Raw genomic sequence first — 25,572 nt, forward strand, 5'->3', positions numbered from 1 at the left:
TGTCAAAAAAAAAAAAAAAAGGCTTCTATCTTCTAGTATCTTTTTACAAAGTTCTATTGTATGGCATCACCACTTCCTTCAAACTTTAAACGAAAGTATGGCAATTTCTTGCCAGCTAGGGCTAAAGAATGAGTCCATCATGAAAAGTAGCTAACATATATCTAGATGTTTCAACAATAACATGACCTTGGGGAAAGAATGCAGAGTCTTAGGAAGATATTATCCAGAGACAGAGAAGATCTAGAAACTGTAGAACTTTATAATACTAAGTCTGATATTTAATGAATGAATGAGAAATTTTAGAAATTTCTTCTTTCTGAAAGAGTTCCCTTCTTTGGTCATGAGTTGCCAGAGCTACAAAAACCAGATTGGCTGTGACACAGACAGGCAAAAATCTCTCACAGTTCTGGAAAACCATAAACTGAAGGAACAATTCAATACAATAAAGATAAAAGATAAGCATTAAAAGACAATATATAATAAAATTTCTGTCGCATGTCATCAAGCAGCAAAATGCACTATAAAGATGCGGTCAGTGTTGACCAATGTGGAATATTGGGTGAATTCATGGGAATTTATCTTTTGACATTTACCAAATTCTCACAGTGGTTTGGAATCTGCTATTTTTTAAGCAAAAAAAGAAGGAAATTTGAGAAAGAGGGAAGAGGGAAAAATAATAAAGCCAATTAAGTGCCTTGGAATTAAAGCAAATTAGCTGAAGAGTTGGATTGTAGGTAGGGAGAAAACAAGACTGGATAAGGAGGTTAAGAACACCCAGTAAGAATTGGAGGTGCCACTTGGAGATGGTGATTGGCAGCTATTAAGAATTTCCATGGATTGCAGGTAAGAAGAAACGGGTTTGTGTGGCCAGAGGATTTCAGCTGAATATCAGGAAGAATTTCCTGACTGTAGACGTCAAGAGCTCTGGTTTACAGGATCAAAGAGAGGCTTCTGGGATGTGCCTACCCTAGGAATATATTTTAGCCTCGAGAGAGAAGACGGGGTGGTTTCCTCCCCATGGGTGAACTGGACGGCCTCCTCACAATCCTTCAGTCTCATGTTGCTGAGGGAGCATGCCATACACTGCTGCTTTCATAGCGTCCTTGCCAGCTGTCCACTCCCAGCTCAGAGGCTGTGGAGTTTTCCCCACAGAAAGAAACAACTAAGTCTTTCACTCCCTGTTCCACACTTGGACCAATCCTTAAGGTGCACACTGTGGTTTTTCAACTCTTCGGCACTTAGGCCCTTTCCTTCTGAGCCAAGGGCCTCCTGGGAACAATGCAGCATCTGTGTGTTGACAATAACAGCCTGTAGGCCAGAGACACTCAGCCAAACTCTCCCTCTGTTTCACATGGGCTGGATTGAACACCTTACCTGCAATAATCCACTCCTAGTCAGCCCCCGCCCAGAGCCAAGTAACCCCCTCCTTACTTATTCCCCAACCTTTTACATAATTCGACTCCTAGCTCTTTTGCCACATTTATACCAATCCTCATGGAGGATGGTCTCTACCCACTCTCCATCCCACCCACCAAGTTAACAATAACACATTAGTGGCTCATGGCCGGACGCTAAACAGTGGACACCGAAGGGTGAGGTGCCTACTGCTTAATTGGGCATCTGGGTATTTACAAAAGGTTTGGCCTGCAAAGAGATGCCAGTCTTTTCTTATAACATTATTGCTTTTTATTTATTATGCGGTTGTTGATTTACATGGGGAGTTAGGAATGCTACACAAGCATAGAGTTTTTACATAGTCTGTTTCTGCTGAGTTTAGAGACTTGGAAACACCGGTTGACCCCGGCAAAAACGCAGTTCTGCAAAGGTGTTTAAAACTTCCTTTTGTTCTCGGCTGGGAGTTAGACAGGGACGTGTGCTCATGAGGAAGGTAGAGTTTCAACCCTTAACCACTAAAGAGCAGAAACTATGTTGCATGTACGTCCTGTGCAGTGTAAAGATTCAATATTAAATGACAAATCAGAATATCCTCCCTCCAGGAATGCCTCTCCTTCAAAGAAATATCACAATATTTCTCTTAAAGGCTCCATTCAGTGATGTGTGTTGCTGTGTATGGGACTACACAGTATGAATGCGTAGAAGAAGATCGGATGGGTAGTGAGAGAGTGTAGACAATTTAAAAGAAAGGATAAGGAGAGTAAATGAGATTTTAAGGAACAAAATGGAGGGGTGTGTGTGTGTGTGTGTGTGTGTGTGTGTGTGTGTGTTTAAGGCCTGTTCATCCTGTTGGTTAGCATCTCTGAAGTTTGAGTTGCCCTTTTGTTATGTCGTGTAAATTCTTAGTAGTATTCGGGAGTATCAGGGAGAGCTCAGAGTTCCACCTTTGGAGTCTTTTCTTCTGATTCATGATTTTCTCTCTGAAAAACATCACAACACTATTATTTAGATTTGGGGCTCTTGGTTTTGAGAGATTAGCAAAATGAGTTATGTAATGACTCCTGGAAGACCTAAATCCATCTTTAATTTTTATTTCACGAACTCTTATATATGGGAATCTTATTTATTTCCCATTAATAATGCAAACAGAATGGTAAAACCCCAAATTCAGCTCCTTTTCATGTGCAAGACATCTTCCAAAGATGCATATGTAGTTCTATTCTCACGATTCTATCCTAACAAGCCTCCTGATCCTATCCACCATATCCTCATGTACTTTTGCTCTTAGTCAAATCCAGTAGAGCTTAAAGAATTTTTATTCAACAGGAAATGAGAAGACACAGAGAGTGACACTCAACTTGCTCTTCCTGAAGTCTCCCACTTACCAGCCGTTTCCCTCCCAAGAATCCATCACAAAAGTTCTGCACATTCTCCACTGAAACTTCCGCTCTGGGTAGTGTATCCCACTCCTCATCTAGAGTCCGGTAAATTGCCAAAGCGGGCAGTTGAGACTCCTTTAGTTTGAAAAATGAGATCACCTTCCCATTGGCCTTCACACCACTGTCCACCAGAACAAAAAGAATCTGCAGTTGGAGAGGTTTGAAAGGGAAACATCTATCTGAGGTCCGGAAGAGAAAGAGACTTTTCACGATTGTTGCAGGTTATACTGATTGAACTTATGGTCTGTGCCATCCAATTGAATGGATTGCTTCTTATTTTTCACTGCTTTGGTATTTTACCCCTTTGATCAAGTTTATTTAATTTTAAGAACAGAGAATTGGAAGCAACTTTAGTGATTAGCTAAATAAGCAAGGATAGCCTAATGGTTAAAAGCAGATGATACATTTTAAGTTTTGTGTCTGGTACTTTCTAGCTGTGTGACTTTGACACATTACTCAGCCTTTCTGAGGCTCAGTGTTCTCATCGGCAAGATAGGCTTTTGTTGGGGGAGATTAAATGAGAGGATCCATCTAGTATTTTCAGTACAGTTTTTAGCATGTGATAAATGCTTGATAAATGTCAACTATTTTATATTATTAAATCAAACCTTCTACCCAAAGTAGAAATATTTAGAATATTCTTGTTAGAGGATCGTCTACATTTAGAAACACTGAAAACTGCCAGTGTTAGGGAAACAACCACCAGAAAGTCAACTTATGTTACTACCAGACAGATGTCAGTATTGAAAATGTCTCTAGTTTAATGCAGTAGCCTTGAAGTGGTTGAAGTTTTACTATTTCAGTCATACCAAACAGAACTGTACAAAGTAGAGAGGGGACAGAAATAAACATTTATGGGACATCTAGTAGGCCCCAGGTATGATAGGTGCTTTATATGGGAAATAAGTCCTGAGTTTAAAACTTTAAGAGGCAATGGCAAAGAATAAATAAATTGTGACTAAAAAGTGATTTTTATTTTCAGCATCTTTGGGTCTCTATTTTCTTCACTTTTCAATACAGAAAAAAACTAGACTTCCCACCAAGGGAAGATATGGTTATATAGGTCTTTAATAGTATGAAATACATCTTTAACTTAATTTAATTTATTTTTTTTTGAATTTGCAAGCAAAAAGGTTTATCCTTATTGCTTCATTTTATTCATATTGAAAATATTTGTACCTTTTTTAAGTTTTAATTTTTTTATTTTTAGGAAACCCATTCATCAGCCTTCTTTGTTTGTTTGTTGTTTGTTTGTTCTTGTTTTTCAGGAGTAGAATTCAGTGATTCACCACTTACATACAACACCCAGTGCCCATCACAAGTGCCCTCTTTAGTACTCACCACCCATCTAGCCCACCTCCCACCCACCTCACTCTGGCAACCCATAGTTTGTTCTCTATCATTAAGAGTCTTTTGTGGTTTGTTTCCCTGTCATCTCTTTTATTCCCTCCTTCCCATATACCCATCTGTTTTGTTTCTTAAATTCCACATATGAGTGAAATCATATGGTATTTGTCTTTTTCTGACTGACTTATTTCACTTAGCATAATACATTCTAGCTCCATCCGCATCATTGCAAGTGACAAGATTTCATTCTTTTTGATGACTAACATTCCATTATATATATATATATATATATATATATATATATATATATAAATTCACATTTCCTTTATCCATTGATCAGTCGATGGACATTTGGGCTCTCTCCATAGGTTGGCTATTGTAGATAATGCTGCTATAAACATTAGGGTGCATGTACCCCTAATTAATCTGTATTTTTGTATCTTTTGGGTAAATACCTAATACAGCGATCGCAACATCTTTAATTTTAAAAAGGAGTAATGTGACTTATTATGTCCCAGTTCTTAATTCATGATCTCTTAATCATACTCACTTTCCTTATTTATCTAACCTCCCTGGACCCATCTGCTTTTTTTAGTGTCCTAGTACTGAGTATTCAAAAGGGTTATCTGCTATTCCAGACTTACCTTCCCCTGGAAGAGCTTGGCAGCATTTTGGTATCTGTGCATGCTTTCCTCATACTCTGGGGAGGCCTTGTTCATCATCAGTAGAAGATGAATCTGAATCATGCTATTAAATAGGCCAATCGCAGTCTGGCAAATTGAAGTGTATTATAGTTAAATGGAATAGACAAGGAACAACAACAACAAACCATTAGTGGCAACCCAGTAAATAGGTAGGCTGAAATATAAATGAGAACTATCCACCCATAACACAAATGATAACTAGCCTCCATCTCGGCCCTCCATAATTCTCCCCTTGGGCAGTCATGCAACTGTGTAGATCCCTATCATCCATGATGAAAAAGGCTGAACTGAGCAACCATTGGGATATTGCAGAAATGACAGAGTGTGACTTCCAAGGTTAAGTCATAAAAAACATAGGGGCATCTGCCTTCTCTCTTCTATCACTCATGCTGGGGAAAGCCAGTCCCAGTGTTGGACACACAAGTAGCCTTATGAAGAGATTCACACAGCACAAAATGAAGGCCTTCTACTAATAGCCAGCACTGACTTGCCAGCTATGTGAAGCAGATCCTATAGCCCTAGTCCAACCCTCAGATGACTGACTACCTCTCTGACCAATGACTACAACCTCACAAGAACCCCCAGATCAAAAGCACCTCGCCTAGCCTCTCCCAAATTAACCCACAGAAACCGTGTGAGATAATCAAACTTTACTGTTTAAAAAAGCTGATAAATTTTGGGGTAATCTGTTATACATCAATAGACAACGAATATATCATGTAACTTATCAGTTACTTCTTCTCAGTCCCTTTCCATGTCGCAAGAGCAGTCAGATACACTTTTGAATGCTTATTATGTGCTGGACACTGTTTCCAGGTCTTTACATATAATAACCAACTTGATCCTCAAAGTTTCAGTTTTATACATGAGGGAATTAAGGCATAAACTCTCCCAAAGTTACATAAATTGTGGACTGGGATTCACACCAGGCAGTCTGGCTCCAGAGTCCATGCTCTTTATTTTTTAATTTTTTAGAGAGATAGAAAGCAAGAGGGGAGGGAGAGTTGGGGAGAGAACTTAAGCAGCTGCATGCTCAGTGTGGAGTCCGAACACAGGGCTTCATCCCATGACTCTGGGATCATAACCTGAGCCAAAATCAAGAGTCAGAAGCTCAACCAACTGAGCCACTCAAGCACCCCAGAGGCCATGCTCTTAACCATCAGGTTGTCCTGCTTTATACATAGTTAATTGCAAAACCCCATCTAAACCAACTCAAATGAAAGCCATTTGCCTGAAACCTCAGCAATAAGATAAGCTCTTCAGGAGGCCAGAAGCATTGGCCCTTTTTTGCTGATTAGAGATAGTGATTTCCCGTGAAGTTATCAGTGACGGAGGGGAGTAGTACAGCCATGAGCCAGAGTGAGGAGAAGAGAGAGCTTGAAACTATGGCACTGGCTCTCTTCACTTTTTTTTTTTTTTCTTTTCCTGAAACCGTGCTCCAAGAGTCTCTTTTAAATAAATCCTATCCCTTTTCACCTCTCCCGCTTAAATACAGAAAGCATTTCTATAAAACTAGCATGTGTACAGGAAGCGAGAGTATGGTGGATGAATGAACTATAAGACAGAGTCCCAGGATGCTGAGAAGGGGAGCCAGCTAGGTCGGATTCTTCTGGAAGCTACACACTACTCCGTAGAGATTTTCCAGCAGTATTGGCCAAGTAGGCAAGGAGTGTTCAATGAGCTCTTTTCCAAAACTTTCTTCCTGGAATTAATTAATTTATATTTTAGAGAGAGAGAGAGAGAGAGAGAGAGAGAGAGAATGAGCAGGGGAAAGGGGCAGAAGGAGAGAGAGAGAGAATCTTAAGCAGGCTCCACACTTAGGATGGAACCTGACGCAGGGCTTAATCCCATGACCCTGGGATCATGACCTGAAGGTTGCTCGACCAGCTGAGCCACCCAGGCGCCCCTCTACCTGGAGTTTAAAGCCAGTTCTTAGATTTTAAATTTGGGAGATTGGATGTCAAATAAGAGTGTCTTGTTTTACTAGATCCTGCTACCTAAACTTAAAGCATGCATGTATCCTCCTAGAGCTGAGTTGGAGAATAATTTGGGGGAAGTCAAGAAATCAAAGCTAAAGAGTCAAAAAGTACAGCTGTCTTACTTTTTGGGTATACCCAGCTGTCTTGGGTATAGCAGAAGTGATTAATTTAATCTTAACAGACAGTCTGATTTTCCACCTTGAAGCTAAGTATCAAGTGTGGGCATTAAACGTATACAGCTGGCTTAATACATGATTGTGAGTTTCGGCCTCCTCATTGATACTGGTGCAAACCTCTGCATCCACAGCAGATGAGAAATAGCTATAGTAGAGGAGGCAGGTCTCCAAATGAGAAAAATATCACCTTTGGTAAATGTAGAAGTGACAACAAAAGGTGAACTTGCTTTTCTAAAGAAATTCTTACCTAATTTCTTCTTGATGTGATGTGCCTTCACTACTAATGTGGAATTTAAAGTAATATGTCATTACTTTGTAAGATAAGAGATGAACTCGGCACAAGAACTCAGGAAGGCCAGTCCTTGTTTAGTTAGCCCGCAGAACTCCAGGACCCTGGGGCCATAGACCTAGGGACTCTAAGATCATCTTTTCTTTTCCCACAAGCACTCCCGACCTCTACAAATATAATCATGAGAATGATGATGGTCTAGGAGAAAACTGCCTTTTTGATTATTGCTGCCAACACCCCTGGGGTGCGTGTGTTTGGAATCTTAACAAAGGTGGAAATGGAGTCACCACTCTATGAAGACAAACGTGGTGTGAAAGATGGACAGGAATTTAGTCAACAGGAAAAGGGGTGTTTCCTATTGAAGGCTGTGTGGGGCAATGGAAAAACCACAGGATTCTGTCAGACTAGTCATGAAAAAAAAAGCAGGGACAAGTGCAGAGAGCTGTTTCGGAAGCTCAAATTGCTAGTCATATGGCCTTGAGGAACTTCCCTTTTCTGAACTCTCTTTTCTTTCCTGTGAAATGGGAGTAGACAATATGAGCTAATCCATCAGGAGTTAAAATTTCTGCCTTCAGTTCTACCTTTCTGACTTAGTGACCTTGAATAAGTCACTTGGATCTTAAATGTGCTCCTTGATAAAATGGGCATAGTAATTTTCTCTCTTTGGCCTCAAAAAATCAATGTGAACATTAAGTGAGAAAATGGGTGTGAATTGGCTTTGTGAGTTCTAAAAACCATGATGTGCTCTAAAGTACTGTTATTAGAGAATGCACAGCATTTCAGAACTGATGAGATCACTGGAAATTAATACTCTATCACCTTATGTTCTACACCAGGGAAAAGAAAAGACAGGACATAGAAAGTAATTAATTCACTGTGTACGCTGTAGAATGTTAGACGACCAGAAGATGATCAGAATGGGTGGGCTGATGCCTTCACCCAGGTGGCATGCAGTGTGCAACACCATAAGATAAATCTAGAAAGAAAGCTATATCACCATGAGGGTCTAGGCATGTGTAGGGGGTGCCAGACCAAGAATTGTTAGTTACAGGTCCACAAGGAGGTAGGACGAAGTTTTAAAAACTTTTGTAGAAATTTTACATTGCTGTAACATCCAAGTATGTGATCAGTGGGCTTTATTTTTTAATATTTAATTTTTCCATTAAATTTTATTTTGCAAGTGGATTGGTCACTGATGCCTTTGGAAAAGTGGATCTTCAGCATCGATTACAATTTTGTTTGAGAAGTGTGGTCTAGAGTGTTGCTTAGATGAGTTGCTTTTAATGAACACTCTCAGACAGCAAAGCTCAAAAGTGTTTGACTCGGTCACCTTGACTCTACATTTTGGCTCTCTTCCTTACTAGTCGTCTGATGAGTGTTTAAGTTTTCTAACTCTGTTTCTTTCTTTGTTGAGGAGGGACAAGTCTATCATACTTAAAGGGTTGGAGTAAAGTTTGCAACATAAACAGCTGAGTGTTCAGTTAATATCAGTTACTGTTATTATTGGTCAAAGGATTAAAACTCCTGGAAGGAGAGATCTCTGTATGGAGACAAGTACCCTCCCTGACATAGGGACTTAAGGTTCTGGAGCCAAGGACTATTGTTTACCGCAGGGTTGTACTCTGTCACCAAGTGGAGGCTGTTGATCTCAATGAAGCGGCTTAATTTGGTGGCATCAATGCTTTCAATGTCTTTGCTCTCTAAATCCAATTGTTCGTTATCCACCTGGGTAACACAAAAAGGATAAAATTGTCACTGTTCTGATTTCTGGACTATCTACCACGTGTCAGGCACTAAAACTCAAAAGACATAAAGGGAAATAAGAAATATTCTCCACCTTCAAAGAACACACTGTCCTGTGGGATACAGAAATGTCATCACAGGGGAATCATGGGCCCATATATCACCTAAAGGAAGAGCAGAGAAGTTTCCAGGAGGAAGTAAGTCTTGAAAAATAGCTAAAATTTGGTTAGATGAATGAGGATGGGGAGAGAGTTTTAATTCGAAAAACGGTATTTACAATGGACAAAAAGATGAGAGATCCTATGTTCTGGAAGCTGCAGTTGGTTTGTCATAACTATAACAGTAATTCTAGTTAAGTATGAGTAGCAGAGGGACAAGGTTAGTGGGGTAGGCTGGGGCAAACTTCTGAAGGGCCTTGAAGTCAAGCTAAATAGATTACGCTCTAAGAACCTGAAGTCAAGGGTTTACATTTACATAATCAGATTTATGTATGTACCCTTTTAATGTGAAATAATATGCACATACAGAGAAAAGCATGAAACATAAAATGTAAAACTCAGTTTTTAAAAAATTATCACAGAGCAAACAATTGTGGAGCCACCACTTGGATAAAGAAGTAGAATATTGCCAGAACTCCTGATGCCTTCTGTCTTCCCTTCTAATCCATAATTTGCCCTTTTCTTTTTTTTGCCAAAGTTGACCATTACCTGACTTTTATGGTGGGCATTTTCATCCTTTTCTTTATAGCTTTAGATGCACCTAAAGATGCACTTTTTAATCCTATGGTTTAGTTTTCTTTTTTAAAACTTCATGAAAATAGAAATTAACAGTATATTTTATGTACACATATCTCATTTCTTTGCTCAACATTCTGTATATAGTCATTCATGTCATCACATTTAGCTGAAATTTGCTCATTTTCCTTGGCATATAATACTCCATTGTATAAATATGCAAAACTTACTCATTTTACACTGATGGATATTTAGGTTATTTCCAGTTTCTGATTATTAAAATAATGCTGCAGTGAACACTCTTGTTCATGGGACATAACCATTGTCCATATACCTTGGATTGGGATTTTTCATTAGACAGTGTGTGTATTTTCAACTAACAACAACTGCTAAGCTATTGGGGCATCTGGGTGGCTCAGTTGGTTAAGCATCGAACTCTTGATTTTGGCTCAGTCATGATCTCATGGTCATAGACCCAGCCCCATGTTGGGCTCTGTGCTTGGGATACTTTTTCTCTCCCTCTCTCTGCCCTTCCCATACTCACACACACGCGCACTCTCTCTCTCAAAATGGATAAATAAACTTAAAAAAATGCCAAACTATTTTCTAAAGTAGATAATAATTTATGCTTACACCTATATTGTTTGAAAGCCCCCATTGGTCCAACACTTGGTATTACCAGCCTTTATAATTTTATTCATTCTGGTGAATGTGTGGTAATGTCTTATTGTGGCTCTAATTGCATTTCCCTGAGTAACCCCTTGTATGTCCTCTTTTACGAAGTGTCAATTCAAATCATTTGCTTATTGTTCCATTGAGCTGTCTATCTTTCTTTCACTGGTTTGAAGATGCTTTTATACACTTTGTTATGTGAGTCTTTTGTTGCTTCTGTATGGCATATCTTCCTTCACAGGGACCTTCCCTTTTGTTGGCTATTGCTCATGAACGGAAGGTAATTTCAATGTAGTTGACGTTATCAATATTTTCCTTGGTAACTAGTGTGTATTTTTGTTTTGTTTTGTTTAAAAATCTTTGCACCAAAGTCATGAAGAAATTCTCTTATCTCCCATAAACATTATTATTTTATCTTTCACAATAGATCTAAGATCTACCTGGAACTTATTTCTCTCACTTTAAAATGGATGCTTAGATCCTTGATTTTTATCATCATCCTTCTCTAAAATATATATTAAAATCTACACATTTCCTCCTTACCGGGCTATAAATGTATCCATAAATTTTATATGTAGATTTCATTATCATTCAATCCAAATGTTTTCCAATTTCTGTTCTTATTTCTTCTCTAACCTATTGGCTCTTAAGAACTTAATTTAATCTTGTATTGATATGAATCAATATTAATCTTGTAATCAGTATTAACCTTGTAGCTTAATTTCTACATTTTATTTATATCATTTGTCAACTTCTGCATGTGTTATATATGTCCTTAAAATTATGTATAATCTGCAGTTTTTAATATAGTATTCTGTATAAACTAATGACTCACTTGGTTAATTCTATAATTCAAATTTTCTATATTCTTATTGAATTTTTTAACCAATTTATTTTATCAAGAGAGTAATATTAAAATCTCTGGGGTGCCTGGGTGGCTCAGTCTGTTAAGCGACTGACTTTTGGTTTTGCCTCAGGTCGTGATCTCACAGTTCCTGAGTTCGAGCCCTGAGTCAGGCTCTGGAAGCCAATTCGCAGGCTGCTTAATATTCTTTCTCTTCCCCTCTCTCTTTGTCCTTCCCCCACTCCCAAATAAATAAATTAACTTTAGGGGAAAAAAGGATTAAAATCTCCCAACATGATTGTGAATTTAACAATTTTTTCTTATAACTCTGTTAGATTTGCTTATATATTCTTAGGCCATGTATTAGATTCTATCCTTTTACTTTCAATCTATCTTTCTATTTTACATCTACATCTTTTGTCCCTACGTTTTAAAATATGTCCTTTGTAAAAAGCTCAGAGTTGTATTTTTTAATCCAGTCTGCCAATCCTTGTCTTTGCATTGCATTATTTTTTATAGAATGTAATTACTAATATATTTATTTCCATATGCATTTCCCATTGTTTCTGCCTGTTCCAAATCCCACTTTCTTCCATTTCTGGACTACTTTGAATTGATTGAGCACTTTATATTATTCCTTCCTTCCCTTGATTGGCTTAGAAGTTACACAAGCTACGATCATTCTTTTGAAGATAACCAGCATGCACTACACAACATGCATTCTTTAGTTGTCAGAGTCTAATTTTAACTGGCAATTTTGTCTCTTCCTGGATAATGTAGAGATTAGAACAATTTAATACAGTTTTCCTCCATCCAACTATATACCCTGACCCCACACTCAAGGCTTACAGATGATTATTATTGTGTATTATAATTTTAAATCTCATATTTTTTGGTGAGATTTCTTCATTTCTTCCTGTACTTTTGAGCTTCTATCTGGGATGTTTTGCCCTCTGTCTAGAAAGCACCTTTTAGTATGAGTCAGATCTTTTGGGCGACATAATCTCTCAGTTTGGTTTCTGAAAATATCTTTATTTCAGCTTTATTTTTCAAGCCTATTTTTGCTGGAGGTAGAAGTCTATGTTCACAATTATTTTCTTTCTGTTTTTGCAAGATATAATTCTTTACATGTAACATTCCACTCTTTCCACTGAGAAGTCATCAGTGAAATTTAGTATTGCCTTTTTGATGTTGCTTTGAGGGTAATCTCTTCTCTGATTTAAAATTATTCTCTTTTTTGGGGGTGCCTGGGTGGCTCAGTTGGTTGAGCGTCCGACTTCGGCTCAGGTCATGATCTCACAGTCCATGGGTTCGAGCCCCGCGTCGGGCTCTGTGCTGACAGCTCAGAGCCTGGAGCCTGCTTCAGATTCTGTGTCTCCCTCTCTCTCTCTCTGACCCTCCCGCATTCATGCTCTGTCTCTCTCTGTCTCAAAAATAAATAAACTTCAAAAAAAATAAATAAATAAAATTATTCTCTTTTTCTTTGAGTCAGCTATTATACTATGGCATGGCTTAGGGTAGATTATATATATGATACATAAGTATAATTATATATGTGTAGAGGTATATGTGTGTATATCTATGTGCATGGGTATGTGTGTATATATATATATATATATATATATATATATATATATATATATATACATATACGATCATCCTAATCCAATTTCAGGGATTGAGATGGTTTGTTGTAGTCCTTGGGAAGGATGATTTACTTATGGTAAATCCTTGTTCTTAGGGTACTGTTCTTTAGGGTTCAAAGTGGGGCAAAGGCTGTTTTACTAAATCTACCTCCTACTTCCTCATCTGGGCCCTGGATTTCAACATTTACTTTTCAGGTTCCTTGAGTGTCACAAAAAAGCTATTACACTTCTCAGACTCTTGACTGCTTCTTCAAAAACTAGTAAGAAGAGCCCCTAGACAAAAAGCAGTCCCAATACAGGGTTTTCCTTTTGGGGTTTTATCTTCTAGATCTTAGTCTAGTTATTTCTCTCTCTCTCTTTCTCACTCTCTCTCTCTCTTGCTAGTTCTCCAAAGACTCTTGCCCCCTTTACTATTTGCCTGGATTTTAAAATAAATTGTTATTGGTGAAAGGGATTATTTGGTTACCTAGTCTGTAATCCCAGATTAGCATTTTAGAGTTACCTTTCCACCATACTCAAATACATTAAAAGATAGGACTTCATACTGTCAATTCTTATCCCCAGAGTTTTCCATTCCCATCCCCGAATCTACTCCTGTCCATAAAGCACAAGATAATACTTCCATCACCCAGAGCAACTATGCCTACAGACAAATGCTAGCTTCTGAACAGTTCTGTTTCTTAAAATAGTTTGAATCACTTTTGAGATCCTTGAGCTACCAACCCTTGGACATCTCAACCCCTTTCCCTTATGTCTGCTTTCTCATATAGGTCCTACCCAATCTGCTCTTGGTCTGGATCAGAACTATCCTTTTACCCCCCAAGCTCCTTTCTCTGAGTCAACCCAGCAAAGTCAGAGATAAGTGTCGTTTTAGTTTATGCAGGAAGGAATTCATTTAAAGGTAAATTAAAGGTAAATTAAACACTAGGAATCCAAGATTGCTCATTATGCCCTTTGCATGATGACTCCCAGTTGCATATTTTTCTCTTCTTTTGTTCAAGGCAGTCTCCCATTGGTTAGTTAAAGGTAATATGCACCTTTAAGAAGTCCAAGGCATGCTATGGTTAATATTATTAATTCTGGATATATCTCCTGTAATACATTTGCAAATGAATCATTTGTTGAGTGCCTGTTGTATATTAGGCACTGAGGCACAGGAGTGCTGACATTCCCTCAGATAGCGATTTAATTATTTTATGACTGTTTTGCACAACTCAAATTTAAGAAATAAATAAATGCTGAGGTACAAAAATATGTATTTCAAAATAAGAATTTTGAAAAAAATTCATCAAAACCATAGGATATTTTAATTTTTTTTTTTTTTTTTTTTTTTTTTTTTTTTTTTGACGGAGAGAGACAGAGCATGAGCAGGGGAGGGGCAGAGAGAGAGGGAGACACAGAATCAGAATCCAAAGCAGGCTCCAGGCTCTGAGCTGTCGGCACAGAGTCCGACCTGGGGCTTGAACTCATGGACCGTGAGATCATAACCCGAGCTGAGGTCAACCGCTTAACCGACTGAGCCACCCAGGCGCCCCCAAACCATAGGATATTTTAAAATGTGAAGTCGCGGGGCACCTGGGTGGCTCAGTCGGTTAAGCATCTGCCTCTTGGTTTTGGCTCAGGTCACGATGTCATGGTTTGTGAGTTTGAGCCCGGAGTTGGGCTCTGTGCTGCTGCTGGTGCACAGCCTGCTGGGATTCTCTCTTCTTCTCTCTCTCTGCCCCTCCCCCCTGCACATGCTCTATCTCTCTCAAAATAAATAAAAATAAAATGTGAACTCTCTCTTTGTATATTTAATTGTTTTAATATTCACGAAGTGGAACCGAGTGGAAGGTTTGGGGCAGAAATCTAAAAGCAAAAGGAAAAGTCTTCCTAGGGGGAGTCCTGGCCCAGCCTCTCTTATCCTCCTTCCCAGGGCACTAAGAGTGAAGAAAGAAAGAAAATGAGCCCACAGAATCTTTGAGGCTGCTTAAGGCCTGCTTTGCCAGCTGGCATGTGTCCTTCTAACTTAAGGCTTTGCTAATTGCAAACATCAAACTCATCATTATTATAATCACAATCAGGGTCCTTTTACTATTTCATGTGTCTGACTACTTCCTGATTATTTGTCTAGGAACTCTAGCGGCTGTGCCTCACCTAACAGAGCTGTGCTGCGGTCAGGAAGCCCCTCCCTCTCTGCCCTTTTCCAAGCAGTCCTTCCCATTTCCCAGAACAGGGAGAGCAGGAAGCCCAGTTATTCCAGGTGTTTCTGGGCTTAAGGAATGCGGCATACTGGAGGCGAAGGATGTTAAGTGGTGATAACATTCTTGAAGTAGCAGAGTTTTAATAAAAACCACTCTCCTGAAGTCTCTCCAGTTTGTAGTACTTCTTTTAATAAAACATGGCCGACTGGGTCACTCTTTCTTAGGCTAATAAACTCTGGAACGTCATGTGTAGGGCTCCTGGAAACAATATTCGAACAGGAAATCTCCCTCTGTAAAGGGAAGTATTTGCATAATGCCCTGGACAGAAAATCTGATCCTGAAACCAAGAGCTGGGGAAAGATTTTTTAATATATTTTTTTTCCCCAGTGTTTGGAAAGAATTTTACTTGAGATATCATGTTATTTTTCTTCCCCAAGAAAGAAGCACCAGAAGAAAAACAGAAACTGTAAACCAGAAGAGTTTCCACCTTAAAATACAATTTTGAGACTCCCCAAAGAATATTTGAAGTGGATTATTTTGTTTTAGACACTACTATCATACCAAAAGATTAATCAGGGTTTTTTTTTTTTTTCTGTTCATTAGTACTTCAGCAATATTCTTTTGAATTTCTATGTATTTCTTTAATTAACAGCCCAGCACTTCATAAAGTATATTAAAGTTGTCTTAGTTTACACCACAGTTACAGTATTAAATATCTTGAATAACACTGAGAAATCATTTGTTAAACAAAATCCCTCATGTCCCTGGGTTTGTTTTTATAAACCATTTAGCTTGCCATATAGTTCATAAAACTATACTTTAGAAAAAAAACTTAATAATTTGACATACCTTACTTCCTGCATTTATTAGTTTATTTTTATGCACTCATTCCTTTTGATTCTCTTTGTTGGGAAAGGTGCATTCCTTTTTTTTTTCCTTCATTTCCTTCTTTCTTTCTTTCCTTCCTCCTTTTTCTTTTCTTTTCTTTTCTTTCTTTCTTTCTTTCTTTCTTTCTTTCTTTCTTTCCTTCTTTCTTTTTCTCTGAGAGAGAAGAGGAGGGGGAGAGAGAGAATCCCCAGTAGGCTCTGCACCGTCAGCATGGAACCCAACGTGGAACTCAATCCCATGAACTGTGAGATCATGACCTGATCCAAATTCAAGTCAGAAGCTTAACTGACCTAAACCACCCAGTGCCCCAAGGTGCTTTTAGTATAATAAGTAGCCAGCACATAACCATGTAGGGAATGGAAGAATGCTTTTACTGTGTTTCCATTACTATCCTATTGGGTCAAAGTTAGGCTAATTATATTTCTTAAAATAGAGGTGATTGAAGAAACCCAAAGCAGGATAAACATTCAAATAATATCTGAAATTCCATTTTAGAACAGGCTCATGGTTTATTCAACCCAGGATTATACCTCCATTAGGGCAACAATGAGAGCACTTGAGAGAGTGTGGAGGGTCTCCCTACAGTCGCACTCACAAAAGACAAGCTGTCGTACACACTAAACAAGTTGTCATACACAACTTATTTTTGTTCCACTTAGTTCAATTCTTCCTGATCACATTTATATAGTTGTCCTGCCTGTTTTTGGAGAGTGGTGTATTCCATGAATATAACAGTTGCTGGCTTCTTATTGCTCAAACATTTCAAAGCACCCAGTCCTGTCAACTCATTGCAGTCTTACTGTGTTTTCACCCATCATTATTCCAGTTTATCTCCAAATATGTTCTTACCATTGAAAACTCTCTATGTCTAAATCCTGAGATTTCTTTGCCAAAATGTGTAGTGCCTAGAGTAAATCTGGAGAAATGATTCTAGGGTTTAAGTAGTGCAAAGGCAGGGGTGGAGGTGGGGTTGAGGAATCGTTTAGGAGCAAGTGCTCTAAATAAGTAGGCTTTAGCATGAGAGGCATTAGAATAGATAGAATCTAGGAGTAAAAACAAAGGTTTTTGTCAGGGTTAAGTACTTTGGAAAGTCACTATAGTATCACAGAAATGGCATGATTTGGAGACAGCTATGCTGGGTATGAATCAGATGTCTGTTTACTCTATAGACTTTTTCTTAATTATTTAAAAAAAATTTAACGTTTATTTATTTTTGAGAGACAGAGAGAGAGGGAGCATGAGCAGGGGAGGAGCAGAGAGAGAGGGAGACACAGAATCCGAAGCAGGATCCTGGCTCTGAGCAGTCAGCACAGAGCCTGACGTGGGGCTCAAACTCAGGAACTGTGGGATCATGATCTGAGCCGAAGTGGACGCTTAACCAACTGAGCCACCCAGGCGCCCCTACTGTATACACTTTTGACAACTGAATTGATCTCATGGAACTTTAGCTTCCTTCTTGATAATGCAGGGACCATAATAATGATTGCGTCAGATTTGTGCGAGAATTAAATGGTAGAACACTGAAAAACACCTAGCATAGTGTCTATGATAAATTAGGTACTAAAAACAAACATAAAAACAAACAGAATGAACTATACATTTAAGATGAAGGTAGGTACCAAGAAATTTGCAACAGGTCCCCATTTCCTAATTGAAAAATGCATAGTCTTGATGTTCTTTAAAAAAAAAAAGTCATCCCAAACTCCTGAATAATAATCCTGTTAAAATATGGACCAAATTTTTGAAAGTATAAACTGAGAAAAATATGTTTATCTAAAAGTTGGCGCAGCACAAGCTGAACCTCTCCCAGACCTGCCAGTGGAGTAGGGCGGAACCGGTGTGTTTGTTTTTGGTATGGTACAGCAATAATCTCATCCACAGGGTTCCCAGGAGTTCATTCAGAGTGGGGCTGCCCTTCGCGGTAAACAACAAGCAGATGCTAAGGGAGCATGAACAGCTCTGGGAAGTCATCTACAGGGCTTCACAAAGGATAGATTGTAAGCAAAGCTAATGTGCCTATTAGGGGTTATAAAATCTGTAGAGACATTGGAAGCAACAGCACTTGTTTTTCTTTCCCACATGTGTATCTTGGTAGTACTAAGACATTTACTTATTTATTTATTTATGTATTTATTTTAGTACCAAGACTTTTAAAATCAGTTCTTTATGAGGGGCACCTGGGTGGCTCAGTCTGTTAAGTGTCCAGCTTCGGCTCAGGTCATGATCTCACAGTTGGTGGGTTCAAGCCTGGAGTCAGGCTCTGTGCTGACAGCTCAGAGCCTGGAGCCTGCTTCGGATTCTGTGTCTCCCTCTCTCTCTGCCCCTCCCCCCACTCCCTCTCTCTCTCAAATGAATAAACATTAAAAACAAATTTAAAAAAAATCGGTTCTTTATGAGACTTAAAATAACAAACTGGGAAAGAAGTACTTGTGGAGATGTAGCTGATTAGAATTTTTTTATTGAAGGGTTACTACCAGTGGTCCAACAGTCACGCAAAAGGCATTAGCCTAACTTTCTGTCTTTCCTACCAAAGCTTTTCATTGGAAGAGCTTCATTTAATCCAATTTCACAATGGTGAAATGCACACCTGCAACTACTGTCCAGGTGGGAAAGAACTGGTGAAGGGACTCCGATGTGCTTTTGGAGGTGAGTCAGTTTCTCAAGTACTTCTGAGGGTCTTTGTGACCAGAGGCATATTGTGGGCTTTGGAAAACAAATGTGAACAATTCATGGTTCCTACCCTTGAGCTGCTCATGGTCTAATGGAGTAGTAGGTGAGACAGACACAAAGATACATGACACGCACTATAAAATGATAAATATAAATAGAGATATCAAAGTATAGAGGAATAGGCAGGCCAATTTGAAGATTCCTTGGAGGCTTTGTGTGGGATACAATGTCTGAACTCATTCACTGGAATCTGAGGAGTTAGCTGGGTGAGGCTAGGTGAAAGGGGGCATTGAGGGTGGTGGCATTTTAGGCAGAGGAACAGCCTGTGTGAGTGAAATCATGGAGTTGTATCATCAAACTGTGTATACTTGGGAAGTGAGAGGATAAAGCCTATGGTAGAAGCATGTTGGAAAAGGGACTAGAGAAGCAGATAGTGGCCGGGTCATAAAAGACTATATGTAACATTAAATATGTCAGTTTTTCATCTTGTAAGAAATGGGGAATGTTGAAGAGGTTTTAAGAAGGCAGTACCATGGCCCAATTTCCATTTGAAATACAGCACTGTGATACCAATCTAGAAACTGGATATGAAGTAACAAAGGGAGAGTAAGAAGCTATCGAAATTGTTTATGTCAAAGATGCTAAGAGACTAAATAGGAAATAAGGTAAGAAAAGTAAAGGGGAATATAGATTCAATAAGATTGGAGGTGCAATGGGCAAAAATTAGACCAAATGAACATAACCATTCAATACAGTTGTTTTAGAGGAACAAATATAATTTAGCAGGTGCAGATGATAAATTCAGTTTTGGACATGTTGGGATGGTAGTGCTTATGAGTGTATCCAAATAGTTATATACAACAAGCATTTGAATCATGAGAGAGGTCCAGGCTAGAGATAAAGCACTTCAAATCCTCAGCAGACCCATGATAGTCAACAATAAGAATTGTATTACCTAAGGAAAACTCATTCATTCATTCATTCATTCATTCAACAAACACTTAATGAGCACCTGCTATATGACAGACACTTTTTTTGGGCTCTGTGGTTGAAGTAATGGACAAAATAGTCTCTGCTTCTACAGGACGTGAATTCTATAAACCAGATTAGAAAGAGCACTGGGTCAGAAAGCAGTGTAGATGGAGGCAGAGAAGGTCTCAAGGAAACTAAGAAAAGCAGAAGAGGACCAGAAGTAGGCTCCTAGAAGTAATGGAAAGAAAGAATGTTGAAGAGACAGTCAACAATGTCAAACATGGCAGAGATGTTTACTTAAGTAAGACCTAAAGAATGTTCATTGGGTTTGGAAATATGGAAGCAATGCTGACCTCAGTAAAAGCAGTTTTGAGGGGGTGTGGGCATAGATAAGATAGCAGTGTATTTAAGAGCTTAAAGAAAATTGGAGACACTGAATATAAAACACATTTAAAAGAGATGTGGATGAGAAGTGAAATATATAGGATGGAGGCTGAAGGGAGAAGGCCATTTGTGCAGAAATCTTGAAAACTTTATCTTTTGTCCCAATTTTGCATTTCCAGTGGATTCTGGACATCTTTATCTTGATATGCCACCAACAATACAACCTCAACAACTAACTAAAGCATCAGAAAACCCTATTTTTTGTGTATGCCCTCACTATTTCTACATACCCTGCCTTTAAACTTTGCCTCCTTTCCACAATTTTTATATTTAATCAGCAGCAGGACCTGCCTTTTCTTCACTTTCTATTGCTACCTCTGTACTGCAGACCCTCAGTACATGATTGATTTTGTCAGCCTAACCAAAGTCCTCTCTAACTCTTGTGTTCTTGCTTAACAATCCATCCCAGCCATCACTGCCAAAATCATCTTGCTAAAAACACATTCCTGTTCATGTTACTCTCCTGATCTCAAGGCTTTAAGGGTTTTCTAGTGCCAACCCAGTTAAATGCAAACCCACTAAATTGGTATTCAAGTTTCTCCATAATATGGTTTCAATCAAACTCCTCTGTCTTATATTTTTTTTTCTCCAAACTTGTACCCTGAGATCCAGTCAAAGTGGCTTGATCATTGTTTCTTGAGTTTAATTTTTTCCCCACCTTGGACATGAATGCTCCTCTACTTCGTCCAAATTTTATCTGCCCTTTAAATTCTAGTTCAGTCCGGTTCCTCATTAAAAAGTTTTTTTTTAATGTTTATTTATTACTTTTGAGAGAGAGAGAGAGAGAGACAGAGACAGAGAGAGAGACAGAGACAGAGCAAGTGGAGAAGGGGCAGAGAGAAAAGGAGACACAGAATCTGAAGTAGGCTCCAAGATCTAAGCTGTCAGCACAGAGCTTAATGTGGGGTTTGAATTTGTGAATGCGAGATCATGACCTCAGCTGAAATCGGACACTTGACTGAGCCACCCAGGTGCCCCTCCTTCCTCATTTTTTTTTTTTGTCAGAATTCCTGCATTGCATTTATCCTTTTAACCATTATAATACTTTATCCACAGTGATGTTTTTTGCATTGTAGATACTTATAAATTATGATTACATTCTCTACTATGTCTTAAGATCTATTGAAAGCAGGGGACATATTTAACATGTTTTTATTATCCGTATCTTGCAGATGACACAGATATTGTTTAACGCATGTTTGGTAAATGTAAGTGAACTCCCAGTGATATAAAAATATAAAATTTTAGAGCTCAAAATGACCTTAGAGATGATATGGTCAAACTCTTTTATTTTATAGATGAAGGAATTGAAACTAAAAATTGTTAAGTGACTTGCCCATGTCGCATGGCTGGCCAGTGACAAAGCAGTGCTATAATCCTACCTCTTGACTCTCAGTCCAGTCTTCTTTCCAAGTCATGACAGCACCTGTTCGGGAAGCTTGAGTTGATCCACCATCTTTGTCATTATCGTCCCTGACTTAATGGTCCCTGGCACCATCATTAGTGTTAAAGTCATAGAGCCCTTCCTAGTTGCACAAATTTGTGAATCCACAACCAAAGGAAAAACTGGAAGAAGGCTCGAGCAGCCCACCCAACTTACCAGGCGGAAGAGGGAAATGGTGTTCCCAGTGATGTTGTAGTGGGCCAGAACCTCAGAATCAGTGCTGATTCCAAATGACACGGCTTGGAATTTTTGCACCATACTATGGAATAGGGACACTGCTGGGATTTCTAAATCCTGAAAACAAGAGGGGGAAAAAACCCACAGGGATTATTTTGGAGAGGAGACACATAGAAATAGAATAGGGAGTAGAAACGTGCTCACTCATATAAAAAAATAATAGACTTGATTTAATGTCAAGTGAAACAACATTTACCTCTAAATTTGCCGTGGTGTTGTTGAATTTTCCAGGCTTGGTGGGCTAATAGGTAACTACAAAATTGTAGCTAAGCCTGAAACTCCTGTCTGGCCTTACCATAAAATTTGCAGTTTATTAGCAGAGAAGGGCCTCAAAATCATAGATGCCTGTGGAGTTTGGCTGCACTGTCATTGATATACCCGAGGAGGCAAATGTCTTGGGAACAATTTGTGGAGGAAAGAAGGAATGCAGAAATAAATAGGTACTGTCAAAGGTCCTGAAAGGAAAAAAATAATAATAATAAAGGAAATTAAAATGGAACTTAGAGGTTTTATTAACAAAAGTTTGTGCCGGATGTGGAAGAACAATCCTCTTCCCCTGCATTGAGCCTGAGGTATTGCCCATGAAGATACTGTTTCTGTGTTGTTCCAACTCTAGAACTCAGGCCTGCAGCAGACAGAAGGGAAACCACATCTAAGTAATAATCCAGTCCTTCTACAGAAAGCTGGCATCATTTTCCCTGCTGTCACAGGACCTTTGCCCATAGCAGCTCCAGGCAATAAACAGGAGGGAGCATATTCTTTTCTGACATCTTTCTGGGCTGGAGGAAGAGATGTGCAAAAAGAAAGAAGCTGACTAACCTTGCATCTGGGGTGATTGGAAAGGGTGTGTGGAGTTCATCCTAGGCTATGAACACTTGCTAATCTAGGCTTGCCCTTTTTTAATTCCCCTTAGAGTGGAATTACTCATGGATCAAATGACGGACGGCATCTGGTGGCTGTTTAAGTTATTGCAAATTCCTCTATTCCCACTTTCTTTGCTTCTCCCTGCCTTTCTGAAGGTGGCCGTTTCTGTCTACTGCTCAGATCTCTCATCACTGAGAAGCATGCTCCCCTGTCTTCCTTCCCCACATGCATCTCACTGAAGCTATTTCCAGCTGTGTACACAGAATTGACAGGGTGATGGTGACTAATTAGTGGAAATAGATAAGAAGGTCTGCAATAAGAGTAGGGGCTTGATCTGTGAGAATAACCAGATGTTACCTTCAAAGAAAGATAAAAATGCTGGAATGGTGCCCTTTCATTTATGGCTGCTTTCATTAGTCAGGCAGCCAATCTGGAAGATGGAGGCTAATACTTCAAATATTCAAAATGTCATCCTTTTTCAACATTTCAGAACAAACAAAGAGAAGGACAAGTGAGGGACTACCTACTTGGTAAGACTTTAGAAAGAGATTAACTATTGACTAATGTGTTCCCTGAATGATAGAGGTTGGGTTTACTCTGGTCTCTGCCTCAGCAATCCAGATACTGACTTAACATTGAAAGCATTTATAGATGAGAAGATCCAGAACTCTTTTTTGGGGGGATAGGGGGAAGAGAGGGACAGAGGGAAAGAGAGAGAGAGAGAGAGAGAGAGAGAGAGAGAGAGAGAGAATCCCAAGAAGACTCCACACTCAGTGATGAAGCCCAATGAGGGGCTTGATCCCATGACCCTGGGATCATGACTTGAGCCAAAACTAAAAGTTGGATGCTCAACTGACTGAGCCACGCAGGCACCCCAAGACTCAGAAGTCTTGAATCAAGTGTGAGAAAGACATAATTCAGAGACTGGGAATGTCTTGAAATTGAGAGGTCTAGATTGATAAGCTGAAAGTGAAGTCTGTGTCCCTTGACTTCTAGTGCAGTGGCCAGCAGGTGACTCTCATGTCTGCTCTGAGGTAGAATGTTTCCGGTTCTTTGGGGGAACAGAAATGGGGTCACTGGACAAACCTGGAAGAAACCTATGACAGCCACCTCAGCAGCAGCAATGAATTCCATGGCAGCTGGGACATCTGTGAGCTGCACAGTTTCCCGGGAAGCACCAGAATCATCTAGAGAGAGAGAGAGAGAGAGAGAAGCAGAAGGTTTTGGGGTATCCTGTGCAGAAGAAGCAGTTCTAAATGCTGAGGGTATCCATACTTTTTCTCTCCAAGGCCAAGGAGATCACAGTCTCTAAGGGCACTGTCATCATTCTAAGGCTTTATTGTTTTATAAGGAAGGTGACTTCACCTCATGGTCTCTCTCTGAAGAATAATGCTAGGCTTCTCTTGCCTCTACTATGGAACACAAATCTTTATCCAGCATTTCCTAGAAGATGTTCTACATCGGGAGGAACAACACCCAGATCACTACCATATTCCCTTTCCTTCACAATACTTTTGCCCTATGGTCACCCAAGTGCTTTTTTCTTTTACCTGAGGATTCCTGAACTTCTGCAGCAACTTCTGGAGATAGTTGGCACATGAAAAGAAATAATAGAAACAGGAATCTGCATTGGTCAGCTTCCATCCTTCTTTTTCTGCTCCTGCTCCAAGCCCTGGACCTGTTATGGGAGGCCAATTCACAGCAACCTACTCCAGTTAACTGGCCATAGTGTTGTTAGTGTTCTGGGAACTCTGCAGCTGGTTCTATGGGAACCTTCAACTTCTGAGATTAAAAACCAGGTTCAGTGACAAGATCTCAGAACATAACCGACCAGAAGAAAGTCAAGTCTGTTCATTTATAAATTTTTTTTTAAATTTTTAATTTATTTTTGAGAAACAGAGTGAGACAAAGCGTGAGCGGGGGAGGGGCAGAGAGAGAAGGAGACACAGAATCTGAAGTAGACTCCAGGCTCTGAGCAAGCAGTCAGCACCGAGACCGACGCAGGGCTTGAACCCACAAACTGTGAGATCATGACCTGAGTCGAAGTCGGACGCTCAACCGATTGAGCCACCCAGGCGCCCCAAGTCTGTTCATTTAGATTAAATAAAAAGGAAATATTCTCTGCAAGTATTGATCTAAGTACTAGGGATACGAAGATAAGTATGATCTGATCCAGCCTTTCCCAGATTGTTAGTGTGAAAGATGAACAAATAAACAGATCATTTAAATATAAAATGGGAGGTGATTAAAAATTGAGAAACTCATAGGATACTATGAAAATACAGACTTAAGGACACTTAGCACAATCGTGGGGTTCAGTGAAGGTTTTCTTCCTACAAGGGATGCCTAAGCAGAGTTCTCTGTAAATAGGATTTTTCCAGGCAACAAAGGTGGAAAGAGAGTTTCATGTAAAAAGCCCATTCATGTAAAGAGCCCAAACACGGAGATGCAAATGTAATGTGTGAGAGAATTATTAGTAATTGAATTTAGGCCAGATTGTAGGGGGCATTATACAAGAAGTGTAGGATCTTATTCTCAAAGCAACTGGGATTATATTGGAAGGTCGTAAGCAGGAGAAAAGCAGTGACTGATTTGGCCCACACGTGCCCTCTGAAATCCAAGATAGGATTCCCATAGGTAGTAAGATATATGGGTCTCAAGCTCAGGAGAAAGTTCCATATGGTACTACTATAAAATAAAATATCTCAGGACTTCTACTATTCACATTCTGAATATTCATTGCTCATTGCACTAGAACAGGGAGACTAAACATTTCCTAGTGATGTAAATACCGTCTCTACTGTGTCCAGCCCACACATATGCTCTGAGGAAACTCACAAATGTAAACAATGTAGTTATCATATTTGTTCAAAGAAAGAAGGTAGGGAAATGAGGGTCTCAG

General features: G+C 39.3%; 2 protein-coding genes across 4 annotated transcripts in view; one reads left to right on the top strand and one right to left on the bottom strand.

Moving 5' to 3' along the window:
* The window catches only part of PDE6H (phosphodiesterase 6H), a 179,661-nt gene that overhangs the window by 111,577 nt on the left and 42,512 nt on the right, over positions 1-25,572 (top strand). The window lies entirely within an intron of this gene.
* ERP27 (endoplasmic reticulum protein 27) lies at positions 4-25,470 on the bottom strand. Of its 2 annotated transcripts, XM_060658282.3 has the most exons (7): positions 24,221-25,470; positions 23,757-23,857; positions 21,726-21,863; positions 8,938-9,054; positions 4,826-4,951; positions 2,781-2,978; positions 4-2,375 (listed from the first exon to the last, which is right to left on the bottom strand). In XM_060658282.3, the coding sequence occupies exons 1-7, from the start codon at positions 24,312-24,314 to the stop codon at positions 2,328-2,330; spliced, it is 822 nt and encodes a 273-aa protein (XP_060514265.1). In that variant the 5' UTR covers positions 24,315-25,470; the 3' UTR covers positions 4-2,327. The 2 variants fall into 2 exon arrangements, with proteins under 2 accessions (XP_060514265.1, XP_078306198.1); XM_078450072.2 differs by lacking the exons at positions 23,757-23,857; positions 24,221-25,470 and adding an exon at positions 22,102-23,305.

This window comes from Panthera onca, chromosome B4, assembly GCF_046562875.1.
Source record: "Panthera onca isolate mPanOnc1 chromosome B4, mPanOnc1 haplotype 2, whole genome shotgun sequence".
Taxonomy (NCBI): domain Eukaryota; kingdom Metazoa; phylum Chordata; class Mammalia; order Carnivora; family Felidae; genus Panthera; species Panthera onca.

Coding starts and splice junctions, on each gene's coding strand:
- ERP27 (XM_060658282.3), bottom strand. CDS start 24,314: ATGGAAGCTGACCAATGCAGATTCCTGTTTCTATTATTTCTTTTCATG. Junction 23,858..24,220: donor AGAAGTTCAGGAATCCTCAG/GTAAAAGAAAAA, acceptor CTCTCTCTCTAG/ATGATTCTGGTGCTTCCCGG. Junction 4,952..8,937: donor TGACAGAGTACAACCCTGCG/GTAAACAATAGT, acceptor TCAATTTGCCAG/ACTGCGATTGGCCTATTTAA.